Below are 19,819 nucleotides of genomic sequence, written 5' to 3'. Positions count from 1 at the left end.
AAATAAATATTCAGTATTATGTGCTTGCAAATGACATCTCAAAAAAATATCCTCCAAAACTTTGTGAAGCATCTATGATATTTGATAAATATCACAGATATTCTTTTGCAGACAGCTACTCTTATGACAGCTTCACTTGATACCCCAGAGCTTGCACTGAAAAAACAAAGAACCACTTCTCAATATCACCTCTGATTTTACAGCCATCTACAGTTTGCTTCTGACATCATCTTTTCAAGGCTGAGATCCTGGTCCATTTAGATACTGCTGGTGGAGAAAGTTAGTCTGTACCTGGAGTCAGTGTTGGCATTTGCTCTGTGCTTTTTGCTATCTCTACAAAATCATTTTTGGTTTCTTGGTTTGGTGCTGGAGGAAGCAGAGGGCTCACCAGCAGCACACACAGCAGAGAGATCCCACCACACCTTGCTGCACCACAGAGACCACAATCTTCTCCAGCAGCTCCACAGGCACCACTGAAAGCAAGGTCTCAGCCCAGTCATGTTACCATTTTTCTTCTTCCTTCATACCTCAACCACTCTCAGCTCTAAAGTCCTCTCCCTTTCCTCCTCAGCTTGCCAGGTCCTTTGGTGAACTTAGAATTTTCATGAAATAGCAGAAAAACACTCAGTTTGTTTTGCAAGGAAGATTCTTCTGCTCCCTGATTGAACAAATCTGCCAGAGCTCACATGAGCCAAGCAGCAGGACTGGAATGAAAATACTGAGGAGAGGCAGAGGCAGGGCAAACTGCTGAAAGCCTTCTGAGACCTGGTGATGTGCCTTACATGTAAGCCACTGTGTCCAGAGGTCTATTGCAAAATCAGAAACATTGTCCAAACACAAGAGCTAGCTCAGAACTCAGTTTGTATATTCAGTTAAGGCAGTCTCTCTTCTAAAGCACATCACCTTTGCCAAAATGATATTACATCCACCATGTAATTATCTGCTCCCTGAATGCTTCTGCAACTCTTCATGAGCAGCATCCACCATCCATGTGTGGCTTCCCACACAATGGAATTTGTCCCTCCAGTATTCAGATCTTCCTTCTCTTCCTTCAAAACAATTGCAAATATATTGAACAATGCATGCTCTATTTTCCATCTTCAAACCAGTTACACATCCATAAAACCCTTCCTCTTATTCCGTGCCAGGTCTGTAGGGTTTTTTGACTGTGCTAACCCAGTCACTGTTACTCAGGTCTGTCTTTCTACTCAGAATACAGACATAATATTGTGATATATTACTTTCTTAACAATACTGTCACAATCTTCCCCAGTATATCATATTCATGCATGGGCCTGCTATTCCTCAGAGAACAGTTTTTACCAAAATATTCAATTTTCAGAAGTCAGATTTACCTGCAGCTCTTCAGATCTCCATGGAAATTGATTTATGGAATTACAAATGTCAGTCCTCTCCTACATGAGAGTTCTTAGTGCAAAAATACAACTGTTTCAGCATTACAGGAAAGGAATTGCAATACTGCAATTTATCTCAAAAATACACAGCAAATTATGAATGGAAAAGCTGTCACCACATAGCTAGAAAAAACTAAGTGATGATGAGATTAACAATTTGAAGAACAGTGCTGAAAGAGGTGAAAAACTAAGTACTACAGTTAGGAGACATTTAGTTACATCTGATATCTCTCAGGGACTGAAAAATGCATGTTCCAATATTCACATATTATGACCTTTATTTCCTCACTTCCACGGATATATGATTATATATTAGTCTCATCCACAAACACTCTGAAATTAAAATTTTGTTTACAATTAGAAATACTACAAGCATTTAAATTCCATTCTTTGACTGAAGATAGTATTTATATTTTGAGTATGCTATTTTCAAATGTTTTCATTAAATAGCAGCTTGGAATAAAGGCTGTGCAAATGCTTTGTTTTCTACTTCATCAGACAGACCTAAAAATCATCATGTGGCCATCCCAGCATTGAGTCAATACTGTCAATGCAAAAACACCTGGTTTAAATGGACCTGGACACATTCTGGTTTTACCAATTTTTCCAAATTTCAGTAATACAAAATGTCAATCTCTAAAAGCATAATTGAAATTGAAACCACTGCCAAACAGTAGATGCCATCAAGAGCCCATTGTTCAAAAACTGAAGTTTTTTAACAGAAAATAATCATGGGTTGTTATATGATGGGTTTCTTTCCCAGTATCAATACTTTCCCAAGCCTGGTGGCTTAAGCAGTTATTTTAAGCTGTTACAAGAAAAGAATGCCTTATGCTCAAAATGTGTTTTGCCAAGTCACTTGTGAGTAACAACAAATTGTTTCAAGGTCATCAGTTTTCCAGGGACACTGGGAATGAAGACACAGAACAAGAAGAGAGAAGGTGCACAGTGTGGCAAAAGATAATAATGGCTATAGTTGAAAATTAATTCGATAGAAAGGTAGAGGGGTAAAAGGGTATACCAATCATGGTATAGTAAATACTGCAAAACATATTTGAGTAATTTTTTGGGGCATTTTCAGGTCTTGCAGTCAGACTGCTGCATGGGACCTGGAGAACTTGTTTCTTCATTCAATCCAGGGTGTTAATCTGTTAATGGCAGAAACAAGAAGCACAAAGAGTTGTTCTTCTCTACTCATGATTTTAGGGTTATATTCTTAACTTGCAGAATCAAAGAGAAATCACATGTAAATTCTGCTGCATGTTTGCTTACATGAGGCACAGACACCCAGAATTTAGAATAAACAACACTACTTTGAGTATTCTGATTATGTAATGATGAAAATCTAAAGATAACACAACTTTATCTGCACAGCTTTCATTGACTTCAAAAGCTCTTGAAGATTTTTGAGTGAATCAACAGGCACAGGGTTACCAGAATCTCATTCTTTCTAACAGCATCCTGCTGTCACTGGCCTACCCTGAATTTACTACAAAAATGAGGTCTTGCATAACTGGCCCAAAAAATAAGAGCAAGAAAGCAAGAATCAATAGCAGCAGAAAACTGTAATCACAGCCCTTCAGTCCCTAGCTAGCCTTTAACCTTAACATTATAATGCATTTGCTCAAAATAGTCATCTTTCTGTATAAGGTCCCAGTTAGCATTTGTTACAAACAAAACACAGTCATCCTTTCCAAACCACATTTTGTGTATCACATGTCTCTCTAACTCAACAGAGCTTTCCAAGAGGAAGTAAACAAAACAACAGTATTATTTAGAATTGACCATCTGTTTTAACACAAAACCCAAAAGTTCATTTCCTTTCCATTACACTGGGGAAAGGTCCTAATATGCCTCCACATTATGTGAAGAAGCTGCTCAATGACTTTTTCCCACTAAAAGTCTTCACACTTCAAGCAAGCAGGCACTAACTCCATAACAATAATATTAATAATAATATTAGTTCATAGAATTAATAAGTAAAAAGAACTCATAATATTAATAGAATCTCTGTAGGTCTCTTAAAAGCAGATGCAAATGAAGCACAATTGATTTCACTGAATTTCAGCTGCAGTTTGCTTACTTAACACAGTTAACTCTAGTTCATGACTGTTTACAAATTCCATTTCAACACAGATCCATGAAGTTATTCTCCATCCCATTCTCACCAGAAGTATTCTGCTCTTGTGTGTCTTTCTGGGAGGCTCAAAGTTTGTCTAAGCAGCACTAAGCACCAACATCACCTTGAATTTCCAGTGACCTGGGCCAGAGAGAGCAGCACACACACAAACACTGCGGGAAGCAGGAGACTCCACTCCAGACCAAACCATGTTCCTCTGGTTTTTATCACTGCACTCAGTGGGTGGAAGCATGAATTGTGCAGGGTGAAGAGCTGACTGAATATTTGAAAATGTTAAGACAAGCAAAGAAAGCCCATGCCTGCCTTAGTTTCGAAAAATAAAGCCAGGCTGTAAATCTAAGCATACACCAAATTACTGTGGTTATTTTTAAGAGCCAGTGTTGAATTTAGAGGTGATAAAGGAATTTATAAGATGCCAAGGCCTTTAGGAGTTACATGCTGTTAATCCCAAATTAATTTGGCAAAAATAAGTATATTGGAACAAACTAATTTAGGAATAATTGACATTAGGTTCACACCTACATTGTTTCAAAGTAGCTCTGTTTACCCAGCTACTGCCCATTCCATCATCACAACCAGTGGCTGTTAATGGCAGATCCTTGTTCTCTTGGGAAGAAAAAACTGATTTCTCAGCAATACAGCTACACCAAACACAAACATCTTGGTCTCTAAAGCTTCCCACTGAGCAACAGTCTGAGCATTTCTATTCATCAAAATATTATATATAATTGCAAACAAATTTTTTTTCAAGTTGTTCAAAATATAAATTACTAATTCATTTAGAATTCAAATGGGAGCAAGTTATATTCATACACATACTTTGGGTTTCTTGGTTGCTTTTTTTTTTTTTCTTAAATGAGATTACACCACAGTTTTCTCAATATTTTTTCATGGATAAAAGAGGGTCTCTGAGATCTTAGAATAAGATCCATATTACTTCCACTTTGATATTACATCCAAAGTATGACAATTACCAAAGTCTCTACAAGCCTCAGTCTACCTGAAGAAAACACAGTTTAAAATGGTTGGGTTGTGGGTTTTTTTGCTGCTGAGAATGCCTGCCTACTAAAAACTGAACTGAGGTCATCAAGCATGCTATCATCAAGTTGGAAACTTATCAAGATGACATATGTTTTTTGAGAGTCTTCATGGAGAGGACTACTTTTGCAAGTTACAGAAATCCAAACAAAACAGATTATTCACCTATCTTTAAAATATTGGTCTAACCACCACAGACAAGAAATCTGTATTTTCAAAGTAATGGAAGTAGGTTACGCAGCTGACTAAACGCTAGCCGAAAACAGGATCTTGTTTCTTATGGCCAAATAATTTTCAAAAACAGTAACAAGTCAGCCCATTTGTACTCATCTATACACAGAGATAGATAAATGCAAAAAACATTTATGTTTCCATATTTGAAAACTATCCATATTTCCATAGTAAAACCTGAAAAAAATTACATTGCAATAAATATTTAAAAGTTTACTAAAAAATTATTCAAGTGAGCATTTAATTTTTTGATTATAAGGTTATTGTCTTTAACTGCATTAACCAAGCAACCTCACATGCAGTGATATGTGTAATATAAATGCCCACATCTTATGCTGGCTAAGTTAGAGTGCTTTATGCACTTTCTCAATGGAAGTTGAGAAAGTTAAAGGGCTTAAGTAAAGCTGTTTCAGAAACAAAGGAAAAAACAGCTTGGCAAAATCAGTTTTTCCATGTAGTTTGTTTCATGTTTTACTCCTTTTTTCTAATGAGGAACAACACTGAGCATCACAAATTATTCCAGAAAGCAACTGAAAGACCTAACCCTTACTCATCCATTCTGTTTTATTAAGTGACAAGAGAATTACAAAATATAGGGACAGAAGAAGCTAAATTAAGTCACCCTAGCACGCTGCATTTTAATGTGAAGGACGCCATCAAAGATACTTCTCTCATTCCATTCAGAACAGCTGCTCTAGGGGTCTTTGTACTTGTTATAGGACAAAACATTTTCTCCATGGAGACAGTGGAATAGGAGTAAATATATTCTTCACATCACTTAAGTGTTTTATTTTACTATGGCAGTTGACTATACAGAGCAATAAATCCATCAAGAGGACAAGTGGTCCTTAGCTGCTCTGCATTCTGTATTGTGCTGGTATGACACCACACAATTATAGCATAACAGCATCACCAAAGGCAAAAATTACATTTATCACTGATCCTTAAGTCTAAAGAACTATGGTAAGAGTAAACTGATTTTCAAAAATACATATGTCAGGTAGTAACATAACCAACTTCTGTTCAAGAATGTAAGGAAGTTCCTTGTGAAAATGAACACTAAAACATGAAGTGTTCAGTTTTCCAATATCCTAGACATTTTTGTCCCAATTTTAAAAGAGACATATAGGCAAACGTTTGATTTTAAGCACAGCTAATCCTACAGACTTCAGTAATCATTTAATTACATGTTCAGACACCATCTGTTTAAATGCCTTTTTACAAGGTATGCCTAAGTGCACAGATAAGATAGAAAATATCCCTAACTGGAGATATATTCCAAACCTGACATTAATGAGAAGTGTATTAGTGTATAGCAACACAAAACCAGTTGATACACTTGCTATGGAGGCAAAGTAACAACACAGAACTCAAGGGAGCCAGGAAGGTCAGCTGTAAAACACACTACAGGAAACTAAAAACCAATGACTAATGACCAAAATACCTGAAAAGACCCAAACGTGAAGGTCAAGTGAGAATGACTAATTCAAGAATATAAACCAGGATAGCACAGTGCATGTTTATATTGCACCTTCCTAATCAATGCTGCAAGGTCCTTTAAAAAAAGGAAATTTAACTCATAGGTGCCATCAGTAGAGATGAGCTTGGCAAATGCAGAGATAAATATTACTAATTGCTAAGTATCTTGTCCATCTATACACAAAAACAATATTGTAATAATGGCTTTGCTTGCTTCAATTGCAGTCAGAGTTTTTCAGCTATTAGTCATGCACATAAAAACACCCACAGAGTTTCACTGTGAGGAATTACCCCACTTGAAGGCAGCAAGGCAAGGTAACAGCAAAAGAACAAGGTCTTGAAGCACCAGAACTCGAACTTGTGAGGGGAAGAGCACATGAGGAGCTAAGAAGTGCATTATTCAAATAAGTCTGTGTGTGTGCGTATATATATATAAATATTTATATTTAGTGACAACTTGCACCAGCCTCCCAGAGGCCTGTAAGCAAAAGCAGCAAAAGCTAAACTAATGACACAGCTGAGCACTTCAATATGAGATAACCAACTAGAGGTTTTAATTAGCTTTTCATGAAATCTTATCTGGGCACTATTTTTATGGAAGAAATTCCTGAAAACTCAGCACTGTTACTCTATACAGCTTGAGTAATCCCAACATTTCAGACAGTGAGGAGTCTTCATGTCCCAAGACTCCTCACATAATTTTTCTTTCTAAAGTCCTGGTTGAAATAACCATGTCAATTAAGTTTTGCCTGTAGTTATTTCTTGTGACAAAGTATGTATTTCTGAAAAATTAGCCTAAGAGTCATCATTTGGCCAGTTTTCAAGGAGCCTTGACAGTTCCAACAGAGGCAATTAAAGAGACTGTCTGTGAAGGAGTGTGGTCCTGAAACATGTTTCCAGACTGAAGTCTCTATCAGCCTCAGATGTTTTCAAGAGCTTCAGCTTTCTAGAGAAAAGTAGCATATTTACAATGACTTTGCAGTTTGCCACAGTGTTTCTTATCCGTATTTTTTGAACAAGTAATTCAAAGATACTTGTATCTATAACTTGAGCAAACAGCCAATAAACAAAAGGCCTCTTAGTCAACTGTGATCTAAATCACTACTTAAAAAAGAATAAAAGCACTCAAGGCTCAGCAGTGTATAATTATTGTCTCTAGTTCTGTGTAACTAGCAATTCCTCCAAAAACAACTTTGGCGGAAAAAAAAAAAGCCAACACTCAGTAGTTTAAAACCAGCAGGGTTTTTTGCACATATTTAACTGGTAACACACAGATACAATATCAACGCTACTTTTTGCACGTTTATTTTCCACTGTTTGAGGTATTTTCATCCTTGCAACCCCCTTTTCCTATCTGAACTGTTAAAGAACCAAGAAGGACTGAAAACCCATGATTTCAATTAAAAGAAAAACCCTGACAGTAACCAATTTCTCACATCTGTCAGTCAAACGACATGAATAATGTCCCAAATTCCCTGTGTTGGCTCCCATTTGGGACACATGCAGCAAACACACACCACTGAGGGGCTGATGGGCAGTTTGTACCATTCTGCTTTTGTAGCCATGTGTACTTACACGGTCTTTGTCATCAGCTACATCACAAAGAATGTCATCAAGATCCAAGATGCCACCATCCCCGTGCTCCAGCCGATGGACTTGTATCCAGTAGTTTGGATCCTGCATAAAAGAAGAAGAAAATAGTATCAGATTATCACATGCCAACAGAAAAATGTTATTCCAACATATAGTCAGCATCACCATCCTACAAATTCTTGACATCAAACATCTATTTAGGTCATATTTCTGTAAATAAGCGTAAATTGAGATGCAGAGCCCAAGTTCTCTTTTTAAATTGCCTCAGACTAGATATGTAGTCTTCCCTCTTCTATCAGATCTGCATGAGTCACAATCCCATCACTGACACATCGGACTCTGACATATTCCCAATATTACTGCACATTACATTCCTAATATTCCTTCCATAAAAGGAAGAAAAATATATTGTCCACAAAATAAAGCATGCCAGACTGTGGTCAACAGGCACAAAACGTTACAGGCAGCTGTTAAAATTGAGGTTTTACAGAACAGCTATAAAAGGCATAAACCAACATTTAAACACCATCAAAATGCTTTCTACCTGTCCTTCACTAGAGGTGGCAAATGGAATACCTAAAATCTAAGATATTGAGCACGTACTAAGAGCACTTTCCACATTTGAAATAAAAAATTATATATACACACAGACACATATCCACACACACATATGCATACAAATGTGTGCATGTGGCTTTGTGTTTATACAGGTGTCTAGCAGTAACTGGGAGGACTGGCTTTACAGACTTTATTGCTACTTTTGATAGCAAAGGAAGCCATAGGGAGCAAGGCTGTGCCCACAAAGTGTCTCCAGCATATGATCCAAGTGCTGGTTAATACTTGACATGCTATTCTTAAAAGATTTGTTTCCTAATGGGGGAAAGTTGCCCTGTAACCACCTGGCCTGATCATGCTACATAATCCTGCTTCTCAATACACCCCCAGCGCCCTGGGCTGTTGTTCAGTGTCTCTCTGTAAAAGAGCTCCCTTGCTTTTCACTGACAAGTCATGGCTGCACACAGTTTCTGCTGGGAGGACCATCAAAATTGCATCAACCTGCAAAGTTCCCGAATTCCTAAAAATAGCAATTAGCATGAGCCTTTTTAGGTATGGTGTCTAGAAGTGACAAAACAAACAAACAGAAACAATAAAAACATCACACCAAAGCCAAACCTGAACTGAACAAAAACCCACCCACACTAAAAATAGAAGCCATAAATAAATAAATAATCTCCACCCTAAAAGGCTGGAAATTATTTGAATTTCTCAAAGATGGAACAGGACAAGAAACAGGACTACCAGAATTCCCTTAAATCCAAATATGTATTTAAATCCTGACAGAACATGCTACACAAAAGAACATAAACAGATGTTCATCTTGGCTTTAATATCCTAGAACTCTATGTATTTGCATATGATATACATGCATAGGTCAAATAATTTGGAGATATCTGGTACTATGAAACTTACTTCATTGTTTGTATAAGTACATCCTCCTTAAAAACTGGTCTAAGTCATCATCATTAGATGATCAGATTTCAGAACTTCATTTTACAGTCATTAGGCAAGTCATTCCAAAAATTAAATTTACAGACTTGTTTCTCTGATTTCTCTAAGTATTAAATATCATTACCTTCTAAGCAAGGTGCATTTCTTCTAAGCAAGCACTTATTATACAATTAACTGGATTTCTAGTATGTGGGTTTTCTCTGAACAGATTTACTGTTGTAGCATATTACAGGAGGTAACATACATTTTTTTAAAATAAATATTTGGGAATAATTAAAAATGGCATTACATTATTCACACAGTCATGCATATAGAGGTGCCTACATAGCTAGTTAATACACAAACCTGCACTGTAAAAAAGGTACATAATGCAAACAGTAGGATCAACTTGTAAGTTTGAATACACCACTAACACCGACAGGGTTGGACAAAGTCACCTGTGTACACCAGAAATCTTCCAACATTTCTCAAACAGGTTTGAAGGGAAGTCTTTACAAACTCTGCACTCAGATTAAAAGGAAAAACAATCCTTCCTCATCCTACAGCCCATTAAAAAAATCTCCTCTGCCTCTCATATCTACCAAAAACTGAAACACATTTGCAAAGACCAAGACGTAGCAGACACAACCAAACAGACAAGCTGTGAAGCACCTTGCACTTCTGAAGGACTTGACTCAGGTTTCCTCTGCTGAGATTCTCCATCTCAAACCTAAGCTGGAATTGAGCCATAAACTACTCTTCACTGCAAAATCACAGACAGAAAACTTAGTTTGGGCTTTAAGAGCACCTGATCCCTCATATGTCACCCAATGCACCATTTTTCTTTGCAACAATTAATCTTCTTACTGAAGAATGGGAACATTAAAAACAGGTAACTGCAATACTAGCTCAGTGACCTGGCTACATCCATCAAAACAAACAGCACCCAAGCTGAAACTACAACTTCAATATCCATGTATCCTTGTTTTTTTTTGCTTCCTACCACAACTGTTTCCTACCTCCAAGGCAAATGTAAAAAAACATTCACAACAACAGAATCAATGACAGAAACACCCATTTCTAAATAACTATTGTGCTATTTCAGCATGCACAATCTACTTAAAAATAGCTTTGATATATAAGCTGCTTCTACTAATTACTTCCTTTAAAAGTTTCTCAATATTGCACAAGAAGTTTTAGATAGACTTCATTTTTACTGCATCACCTATTAGTACTGCCATAGCCTGAACTGCTCTGGTCGCTTTTCCTGTCAGACGAGGTCCTGATACAAAACAATACGTGAGCAAGACCAGACAAGAAATATATAAAACTAGTTTGGCAAGAACTGACTCTGGCGGGATTTGGTAAGTAAATATGAAATAACAATGCAACTTTTCATTAAAGCCCTCTCCAAACATCAGAACAGACTTCTCTTGAGGCCCTTTTACTCCATTAAAGGTTTTGCATAAATCAAGGATTTGGTGGGGGAGGATTGGGAAGGAAGAGAGGTCTAGGAGGGAAAGGAGTACTCACATTGTACAGAGATGAGTTACACCATACTGGGGGGGAAAAAAGAAACTAAAAAAAAAGAAAACAACATTGAAACTAATGATTTTACCAAGTTATGAAAATCCACAGCCATTTAGGGTTCCAAGTTTTAGCAATTAGTTCTGTATATTATTCAACCAAACAACACAAAAAAAACCAAACTGCATAAATGTTCACATGTAAATTCCTGCTCTGTGATCTGTCTTAAATGAACACAAAGTTGTCTAGAGTCGGCTCATATGCACTGTCTGCTAAATACGAAAGAAACTGAACCAGACTTGAGACAGATTGGAATTCAAGTACTCCTACATGGATGTTACAAGTGCATCTGTATTCACGGCTTGGTCAAGCTGCATTTCACAATCTCAGCCAGTAAACAGATATTCACAGCTCCCTATGCAATAGCAGTAGTGCAGTCCTCAAACATTTTCTGAAGCAGTCAAATACACTGTTTTGGCTCAGACCAGTTCCTAAAGTGGAAACTGGCTATTTCCAGGGTTTACTGGAGTTGACATAATTACATCTGTGGGGCAAAGTGGTCCAGTCACTCCTTCAGGACACCTGAACACCTCTGGGATCCCCGTCTCTGTTTGGCAGTGAGGGGCTCTCAAGCGAGTTGTCAAAAATCAGGGACTGCCACCAGAATTTACCCACAGCAATCTGCTCAGGGCACATGCAACAGGGTGCATACATAAAAGAAAAATGTCTTCTAGTTATTAAACAGAAAAAAAAAAAAGCTAAGTAAATCAAGTTTATAAAAGTCAAGTTTCTGTAAAAAAAGAAGGAAAAAAACTATGAAATAAATTTCTTTACATCTCCTACTAGTTTTTCAAGAAACCTGCTTCAGAGTTAACATTTAGTCAGACATGATGCTGTTGTTTCAGCAACAGCATGAATTTGTATCGTAGAATCAGATTTTCATATTTTGTCAATAAAACAAAGCTACATTTATACTCTTTCACTGGTATGATTGTGTAAAAGGGTACTGCACTCTCCAAATCTGCAATGCATTTAGAAGGAAAAATAAGGGTGATAGAGAACTCATTAGCTGCACTGCTCCACCAATGTGTAAGTTAGCAAAGTACAATTACTTTGAAAAAGCTGTAGAGATGCCTTTGTCACTAGTTCATGTAGAAGAACCAGCAAGTTCAGTTCATTGAATGAATACAAGGATAGAAGTAATGCTAAACCTGATTTATAATATCTTCATTTAAATATTGCATCACTCAGCTCAAGTCTAAGCAAGTCCGATCTCCTGTTTCCTGTCTACACCCATTTAACTCCTCAACTTGATGATGATTATAAAGGTACTCATAATTTAAGCTCATGAGCACCACATTTTCTAATCCTCCGCAATGGAAGTTAAATATTTGCTAAGTGAACACCAGCACTGGAAGCAAGAACACATTACAAAGGCAACAAGAATGCAGCCATTCACATTCTGTTTATTACATAAAATGACTTCTAAAAAGCACAAAGGAAAAACTCAGAAAACTATTAGTTTAAGTAGTATCATTCAGCATTCTGTAGCTAACAATTTCATGTTCCCACATAATGGAAACAAGGACCATATGTGGAAAACAATATCTAGACATCAGAATGGAAACAGCAATGTGTTCTTATTAATGGCATAGGAAGATTTCTTATTCCTTTACATCTAAATATGTGTCTTGGTTCTCACAAATTTACCCTTTCCAAAAATATATTGAAATATTTAACATTAAAAGTAACAGTAAATAAGATTCTTCTTTGAAACACTTTGTCCCTATCTTACAAGAAGACAGCACCACAAACCTCTGACAAGCAGCAATCTAACAGAAAGCAGAAAATCAGGCTCCTAAAAGCCTGATGAACAATGCTTAGTGTTTACTAATTGTGCCCACTAGTGTGATTTGATCTCACCTGTCACCAGCAGGATGTCCTGAAGCATCAGAAAAATGACATTAATCTGCCTGGCTACAATTACATACTTGGAGCTGGCATGGCAGAGCAGTGTGTGTGTCATTTCTTGTGTGCTGCTGGAAGCCCATGCAGAGAACACTGAGGGAGGACACCAAGCTCTCCCCAAGAGGTCTCTGTACTTCTTAACTTTGCCCACATTCCCCTTCAGCTGGGTGCAGATCAGTTGCCACTACAAATTTTTACACATCTGGAAATCAGGTAAGACAGGTATTTTTTCCCTTCTATACTCCTATATTTTCTGATCTGTTCTTGCCCAAAGAGGAAGTGTATTTTTCACCACACAACACTCTTGGGAAATGGACTGGCTTTGCCACGCTGAGCTCCCAGGGGCTCTCCATTGCCTATTGAGACCAACTGAAATAATTTAAATTCAGATATCATTTATGGCTTTTTGCTTTAAAACTGCTCCTTATTATATGATTCTTAAAAACCACTATCAGCTGGACAGTTGTGAACAAGTATTTCAGTGTAACTCTCAAAGGAAAACAGACTCACCCACAAGGATGAAGGACAGAGAAGAAGCATATCCAAGTAGGTAAATATAACTTCTCAATTATAAATCAGGAGATAAAGACAAAGTAAGTATATATTATTTGTTTCTGCTTAAAACCATCTGGAATTCAAGATTATAAGGCCATGTGTGTGGCTATCTTCACTGGATTGAGTTTTTTGAGAACAGACAAAGCCTTTGTGGCAAGAATAGACACAGATAAAAACCAACTAAATCACCAGGCTGGGGTGTGTACTGGACTTGTCTGTTCAGCAGCATATGGCACTTGGGCGTGTTAACACTGTCTGAAAGGAAACCATGGTTAATAAAAAACTAATATAACTGAAAATTTGCCAGTGAATTCATTCATTTCCCTGTCTAGCCCTGTGCTGCAGGCAGGAACCATCCAAACAAGCAGTCAGGTGCCAAGAGACAGCCATGAAGGCTTGCAACGTCAGCTGGCTTCCAGTTACCTTCCACAGCCTGAGAAGCCAGCAAGAACAAGTCCCTGGGTTTAAATTGCATCTCCATCCCATCATCTGTCTCCTTGAATTTCAGGCCCAAAAGCTGCTGCATAACACACACAATCAGCTCCAAAGCCCACTGTGCTCTCTAAAGTACATTGATGACACAGCACGGACAGTGGCAACACTGGTACAACATAAGTGCATTCACTGTCTTGGCAAGGGCACAAGCCACAAAAACACTTAACATAAACGAAAGCAGCCCTTCTAAAGGCTCAGAAAGCAGCTGACACCTGTAGGAACTCTTAAGTTACCAGGTGATGAGTTGAAGGGACAGTTAGCTTTTCTGACCTCACTCCCCTCACATGAATTCTAGGGCACGTTCACATACACTTGCCCAGTATCCCATGAAGTCAAGAAATAAAGGGCTACAGACTACAACAGAAAACAGCTGACTGCTGCACAGCAGAAAATGAACCTTATCCCTTTCATCTTTTTGTTCTTTAACCTGTAAAACAGCTCTTTGTTCTGAAGATGCACCACACTAAAGCTAAATTCTTGCTATTCTGTTTTACTGAGGAAGAGGTATACACATTCAGGAAGGTTACACTTCATGCTGTAATGAGAGGGTTTGGTCTAGGATTTGACTTTTTCACACATACCAGATTATATATAATGTCTCTAACCAAGGGATGCCCACTGATTTGATATGAACCAGCTTGAAAAAAAGAGAGAAACGTGGAAGCCTGATCACTGAAGCATCTTGTTCCACTTTTGCACTCACCAATGCTTTCCCAGCCTTGCTAAAAGGGCTTTAGCTTAGCAGAAAATCCATCCAAGACAGAATTTGAACATGTGGCAAATATCACTCTTCCTGACACACTGAAATGTTAGACAGGATGTTTATGAAGTAAAAAAAAAAAAAAAGTAATTTTGGGCTTTGCATGCATCCTGTATGCCCAGTTTCAACAACAATTTGCTTAAAAATTAATCACATTACACTATCAATGCCAGTCCTCAGTAGAGAAGCCTGTGAGCCAAAAAAATGAGCCAAATAGACATCCACTTCAGCAATTAAATGTCCCCTAAAACCCATTACTTGAACTAATATGGTCAGTAAACTGCTGGAACACTGCTACATATTGAGCTGTGCTGCATTACTACTGGAGCACAAAAAAAGCATCAAGGAACTACTTAATCTTGCTTCAAGTGCCAAAAGGTTGGTATTAAAAATGGTAAATTTGGCTGTTAGACACCCCACAGTTTACATAAAATTTCAAATATATCTATTAAATCCTTGCTTTTCTGAAATGAATTGGCAATTTCCTCATCTTTAAAGAAAACAGTCCAAGGTCTGCTGTAGCAGTAAACTTCCTGTCTTCCTACCCTACAAGGACGTGCAAGTTCTTTCTATTAATACATTGCCCTCATGCATCATCAAAGGCTGGAATGTTTATTCAACTCCTCCACTTGACTTCGAAGCAATCTATACCAATCCATGAGAAATCGTATGATAATTGCTTTAAATCAACTTTCCTATGTAATGCATAATTTCATTACCTATTAAATAGAACAGAATCTCTATATGCCCAATAGCTTAACATCAAGGAATAATTCAGATTGGAAGGGACCTGAGGACATCCCAGAACTGGACAGGGACCATGCTGAGCAGAGGGGGATGGTCCCCTCCTCTGTCTCCTGGATATGCCCTGCCACCAGTGCCTGCTGCCAGCGTGCAGGGCTGGCTCCTGCCCACTCACTGTCCCCAGCCCAGCCTGTGGCACTGCATGGGACTCCTCTAATGCAGAACTAGGCACAGAATCCCAGAATTGCTTAGGCTGGAAAAAACCTCTGAGATCATCAGGTTCAGCTGTTACCCCAGTACTGCCAAGCTGACCACAAAGCCACGTCCCTCAGTGATACATCTACTCATCTTTTAAATACCTCCAGGGATGCTGACTCAACCACTCCTCTGGGCAGCCTCTTTTCATGCTTGATAACCCTTTCTGTGAAGAAACCTTTCCTCAGATCCAATTTAAAGCTCCCCTGGTGCAACCTGAGGACATTTCTTCTCATCCCATCATTTGTTACCTGGGAGAAAGCACAGGTCCCCACTTTGCTCCTTTAGGTAGTTGTAGAGAGCAATAAGGTTTCTGCTGAAGCTCCTTTTCTGCAGGCCAAACAACCCTCAGCTGCTCCTCCCACGACTTGTGCTCCAGACCCTTCACCAGCTCTGTTCCCTTTCTCTGGACCTGCTCCAGCCCCTCAGGGTCTCTCTTGCAGTGAGGGGCCGAAAGCAGGACAAGGTGTGGCCTCACCAGCGCCATTACAGGGGGACAATCAGTGCCCTGGTCCTGCCAGCCCTGTCTCACTATTGCTGACACAGGCCAGGGTGTCACTGGCCTTCTGGACCACCTGGGCACACACTGGCTCAGGGTCAGCCCAGCTGCTGATCAACACCCCCAGCTCCTGGGCTTCTCACTATATTCCACCTGTCTCCTAGCAGTCTGTTCCAAAAATACTGCACTGAAAACATTGTTCACTGTCAAACCTAATGACATGATGACATTTCTTCACAGCACACAGCCCTGTAGCCACTAGGAGGTGCCACCACCAAAGGGCAAGTCCAGGTCCACACCTGGACTCCGATACTAGCACCAAGGCAGGCACCTGCAAAAAGGGAAAAGTTACTTTGTGCTGCCACTAGAACGCATGTGGCAGCCAAATTTGATAATCATTAAATGAAGAATAAAGCTTAATATTTGGCTGTGAAAGAATAAGACTTTTCCCTTTGATTACTGATAGCTTACACTGTGAGCAACTATGTTCAGTTTGCTAAGGAGAAGTTAAATGTGACACTACATCTTGAAACTCCATGATGCCCATGCTGTGAGCACCAAATAAGAGTGTCCTGCCCAAATTGCAAAAAAAACTTTTACATGGGATTTATTTCAATCCAATGTAAAAAAAAATTCAAGACATCAATTGAAGCACTGCCACAAACTCCAATTGTGGCAAATCCATAAGTAAGGAAAGAGACATGTGCCCTTTTCAGCCTATTTTGCTGTAACACAGAGCTTACTTCATCATCTGCATCTATATACAACAAATAATGCAACAAAACTGTTTCTTGATTACAATTTTTAATTATTAGTATTAATTCCAGGTGACAGATATGACTTACAGTAATCAAATCCATAGCTCATGAAAATGCAGTGAAATGCACTGTCTGTAATGGTGCACAATCTTGTATGCAGGGTTTTAGAACTTGGGCAACAATGCTGAAGAAATGCAGAACATGCTAGGATTGCAGCTTGACAACTGAACCATAAGTGAGTCTGATGAAAGAAGTGCTTTCTCTTTCTTCCAAGAGTTGATTTACCTCCACCCATCACTGCAGCATTACTTGGATTTAAGCAGTTCATTCTTTTTTTCAGCCACCACAATAACTCTTCAAATGCACTACTCGATTTAGACCAGAATGATGGGTTTTACTGGAATAACCAAGCACATTTATATGTCTGTACATACAGATCTGTATGTTGTAGAGCAACATGTGATAGATGTTAATTAAACAAAACAAAAAAAGAAAGTGACTCTGGTAAAATGTTTCAAGAGAAAATTTAAGAGGGTAGAGTTGTCTACCCAAGTGACAACCAGCCTAATTTATTAAGAAATGTATTAGGAAGAGCCTAATTTATTTCAGAAATGTATTTGAAATACTATTTTCATTTGGGGGCCATTAATCTCAAGTACCATGAAAGATAAAAACAACCACTTCTGATATATGTTCCCAATTGGGCACAGTCAATTCATCATGTAGTATCTGAACTCTAAACAATTATTAACATACAGAGAGCTGCAAAATCATTCTTACATAAACTGCCTCACACATCCATCACATTGTAAATATAAAGTTAAGACAAAATATTAAATACCACTCTCTGTCCTCATGGCTGTATTATACCTCAGGAAACTTCAAATTCAAGGGTTGGTGGGTAGGACTTTGCAATATAGACAGCTTTGCTGAACCATGTGGAAGGAATGCACAAGTTGTGTGAATCACAGTAAGTTAGTTATATGAATCAAAGAAAAATTAATCACAATTTAAGTCAGCTATGATATGGTGTGGTTTTGATAGGATTTAGAGCTTTTGCATCCCTGGTGCTTTACACCCTGTCAGCCATGCACAGGGTACCCAAGAGCTCTCCCTGCCCCTCTGCAGTTTCTGTAAGTGGGGTGCACATGGGAGGAGATGCCCCACACTCCCTGCACAGCAGTACACACACAGCACAGAGCCTGGGCACTGCCTGCACAGCAATTCCCTGTCTGCTCTAGAGGAGGAGCAACATGCCACCTATGGCTGCTGGATCAAACTGGTAAATGGAACAAATAAAGTAGCAAACTAACATATGCTGAAAAACACCTACAAATCAACACCAGAATAGATAAATGGAGCATTTTGACTGGTTTTCCTGTTGAAGGAAAATCCTGCTAATAGTGAAAGGTTTAGGAGTTTGCCTTGTGCTCTATAGAACCGTTCCCAAGACTATAACTATATTCCCCATCTTTGTCCTCCTCTCCTGTGTGCACATTCTAGCTCATGGACAGAGCTTTCTACACTGCCTAAGGAGGCTGACACAAGCCAGGACCCCCAGACCCCACCACTCCATCATCTCCTCTCTAAGGGACCCCCATGGAACAGAATCTGTGGTTAGCACACTCCTGGACACACGAGCAGGTACCTCCAGGTCAAACCCACCAAGGAAAACTGGTTTCCAGTAAGCATCTGCAAAAGCAATGTGGAAATAATCATGGTATCCTGTTAATTTATCTCTTAAATACTTTTCAAGATACTTTAACCAAAGCAGGCCTTACTTTCATCTCCAGGGAACAATTTGTAGCAATAATATTTAGCTATTACTTTTCCGAATTGCTCAATCTTTTTTGAAGGAGTGTAATTTCAATTCCTTCCAGTGGCACTGATTTAAGTATGTAGTCACGCTTTTCTAAACATGCCTAATGCTTTTCTGAAACTTCAAGAACAATCACAATATAAATTCAACTACTATAACCATGCTTATTTTATAAGGTTAAATAAAACAGATCTGCAATTGTCTTTGAATTCAAGGTTCTGATTGCTGCTAACCCAGGGCAAAAACTGCAATGCAGCATTTTATGTTAGTGTGAAGGAGAGGAAGTACTTTAAAACTAAACTTCTATAAACAATACCCTCAAGGATTATTTGTTTTGTTTTCAAGTGTATTCATAACTTCTGAAGGTAATTTTTTTTTTAATTGACACTAAGCTTTACTATGGCTGTAGTCCTACTGACTGATCATGCTGTAGGGTATTCCCATGTTTAAGATGGAAAAAAATACTAGCACCATATCTGGCTGGAGACCTCACCAGGAAATAGGCAGAACTAATAATGCTAACTAGGTCCACATTTTACCATTCCTACCATTTCAATTCACATCCGTGTTTTGTTCAGAGACCAACAGTAACAGTTCCTCCTACAAATCAGCAGTAATCCTCTTTTTCAAATCAATAACTAAGCTCAGGTCTAAGCTTGAGGCTAGCCCCAGTATAATCACAATCTCACTGCCACACTCCTGAGTAGTCAAGAGAGCCCATAACAGAAAAACTCTGCAGAATGAAGGAACCTTACTCATGACTTAATGAGGACTCTTAATTTTCAAACTCCTCCCTCAATCTCACTTCCAGTTCCAGAATTTGGTAAAGATACAAAGGATCACCTGCCAGCTGCAGCTGCCAGGTGCACCACAACCTCCCCTCTCACTCTGGCTTCTCAAAACCCACTCTGCTCCTCCATCACCTACATTTGCTTATTACACACCATGACTTCCATACCTGGCCAGAAGCAGAAAACAGAAGACATTCCAAGAGGTTAAAGCAAATGGAAATGTTAGCTCTTGGAAAACACTTATTTAAAAGCACACTCCGTCCA

The 19,819-nt window shown here is 38.6% G+C and overlaps 1 protein-coding gene across 11 annotated transcripts in view; it reads right to left on the bottom strand.

Moving 5' to 3' along the window:
- Positions 1–19,819, bottom strand: part of PARD3 (par-3 family cell polarity regulator) — a 442,650-nt gene that overhangs the window by 385,814 nt on the left and 37,017 nt on the right. For all 11 annotated transcript variants that reach the window (XM_058024007.1, XM_058024041.1, XM_058024016.1 and 8 more), the window contains exon 2: positions 7,879–7,980. In XM_058024007.1, coding sequence (XP_057879990.1) covers positions 7,879–7,980 — 102 coding nt within the window. The remainder of the gene's footprint in view (positions 1–7,878; positions 7,981–19,819) is intronic.

The sequence above is a fragment of the Melospiza georgiana genome, chromosome 1 (assembly GCF_028018845.1).
Source record: "Melospiza georgiana isolate bMelGeo1 chromosome 1, bMelGeo1.pri, whole genome shotgun sequence".
NCBI classification, from domain to species: domain Eukaryota; kingdom Metazoa; phylum Chordata; class Aves; order Passeriformes; family Passerellidae; genus Melospiza; species Melospiza georgiana.
The sequence above is the reverse complement of the archived record's forward strand: the minus strand, read 5'-3'. Positions and strand labels throughout refer to the sequence as shown.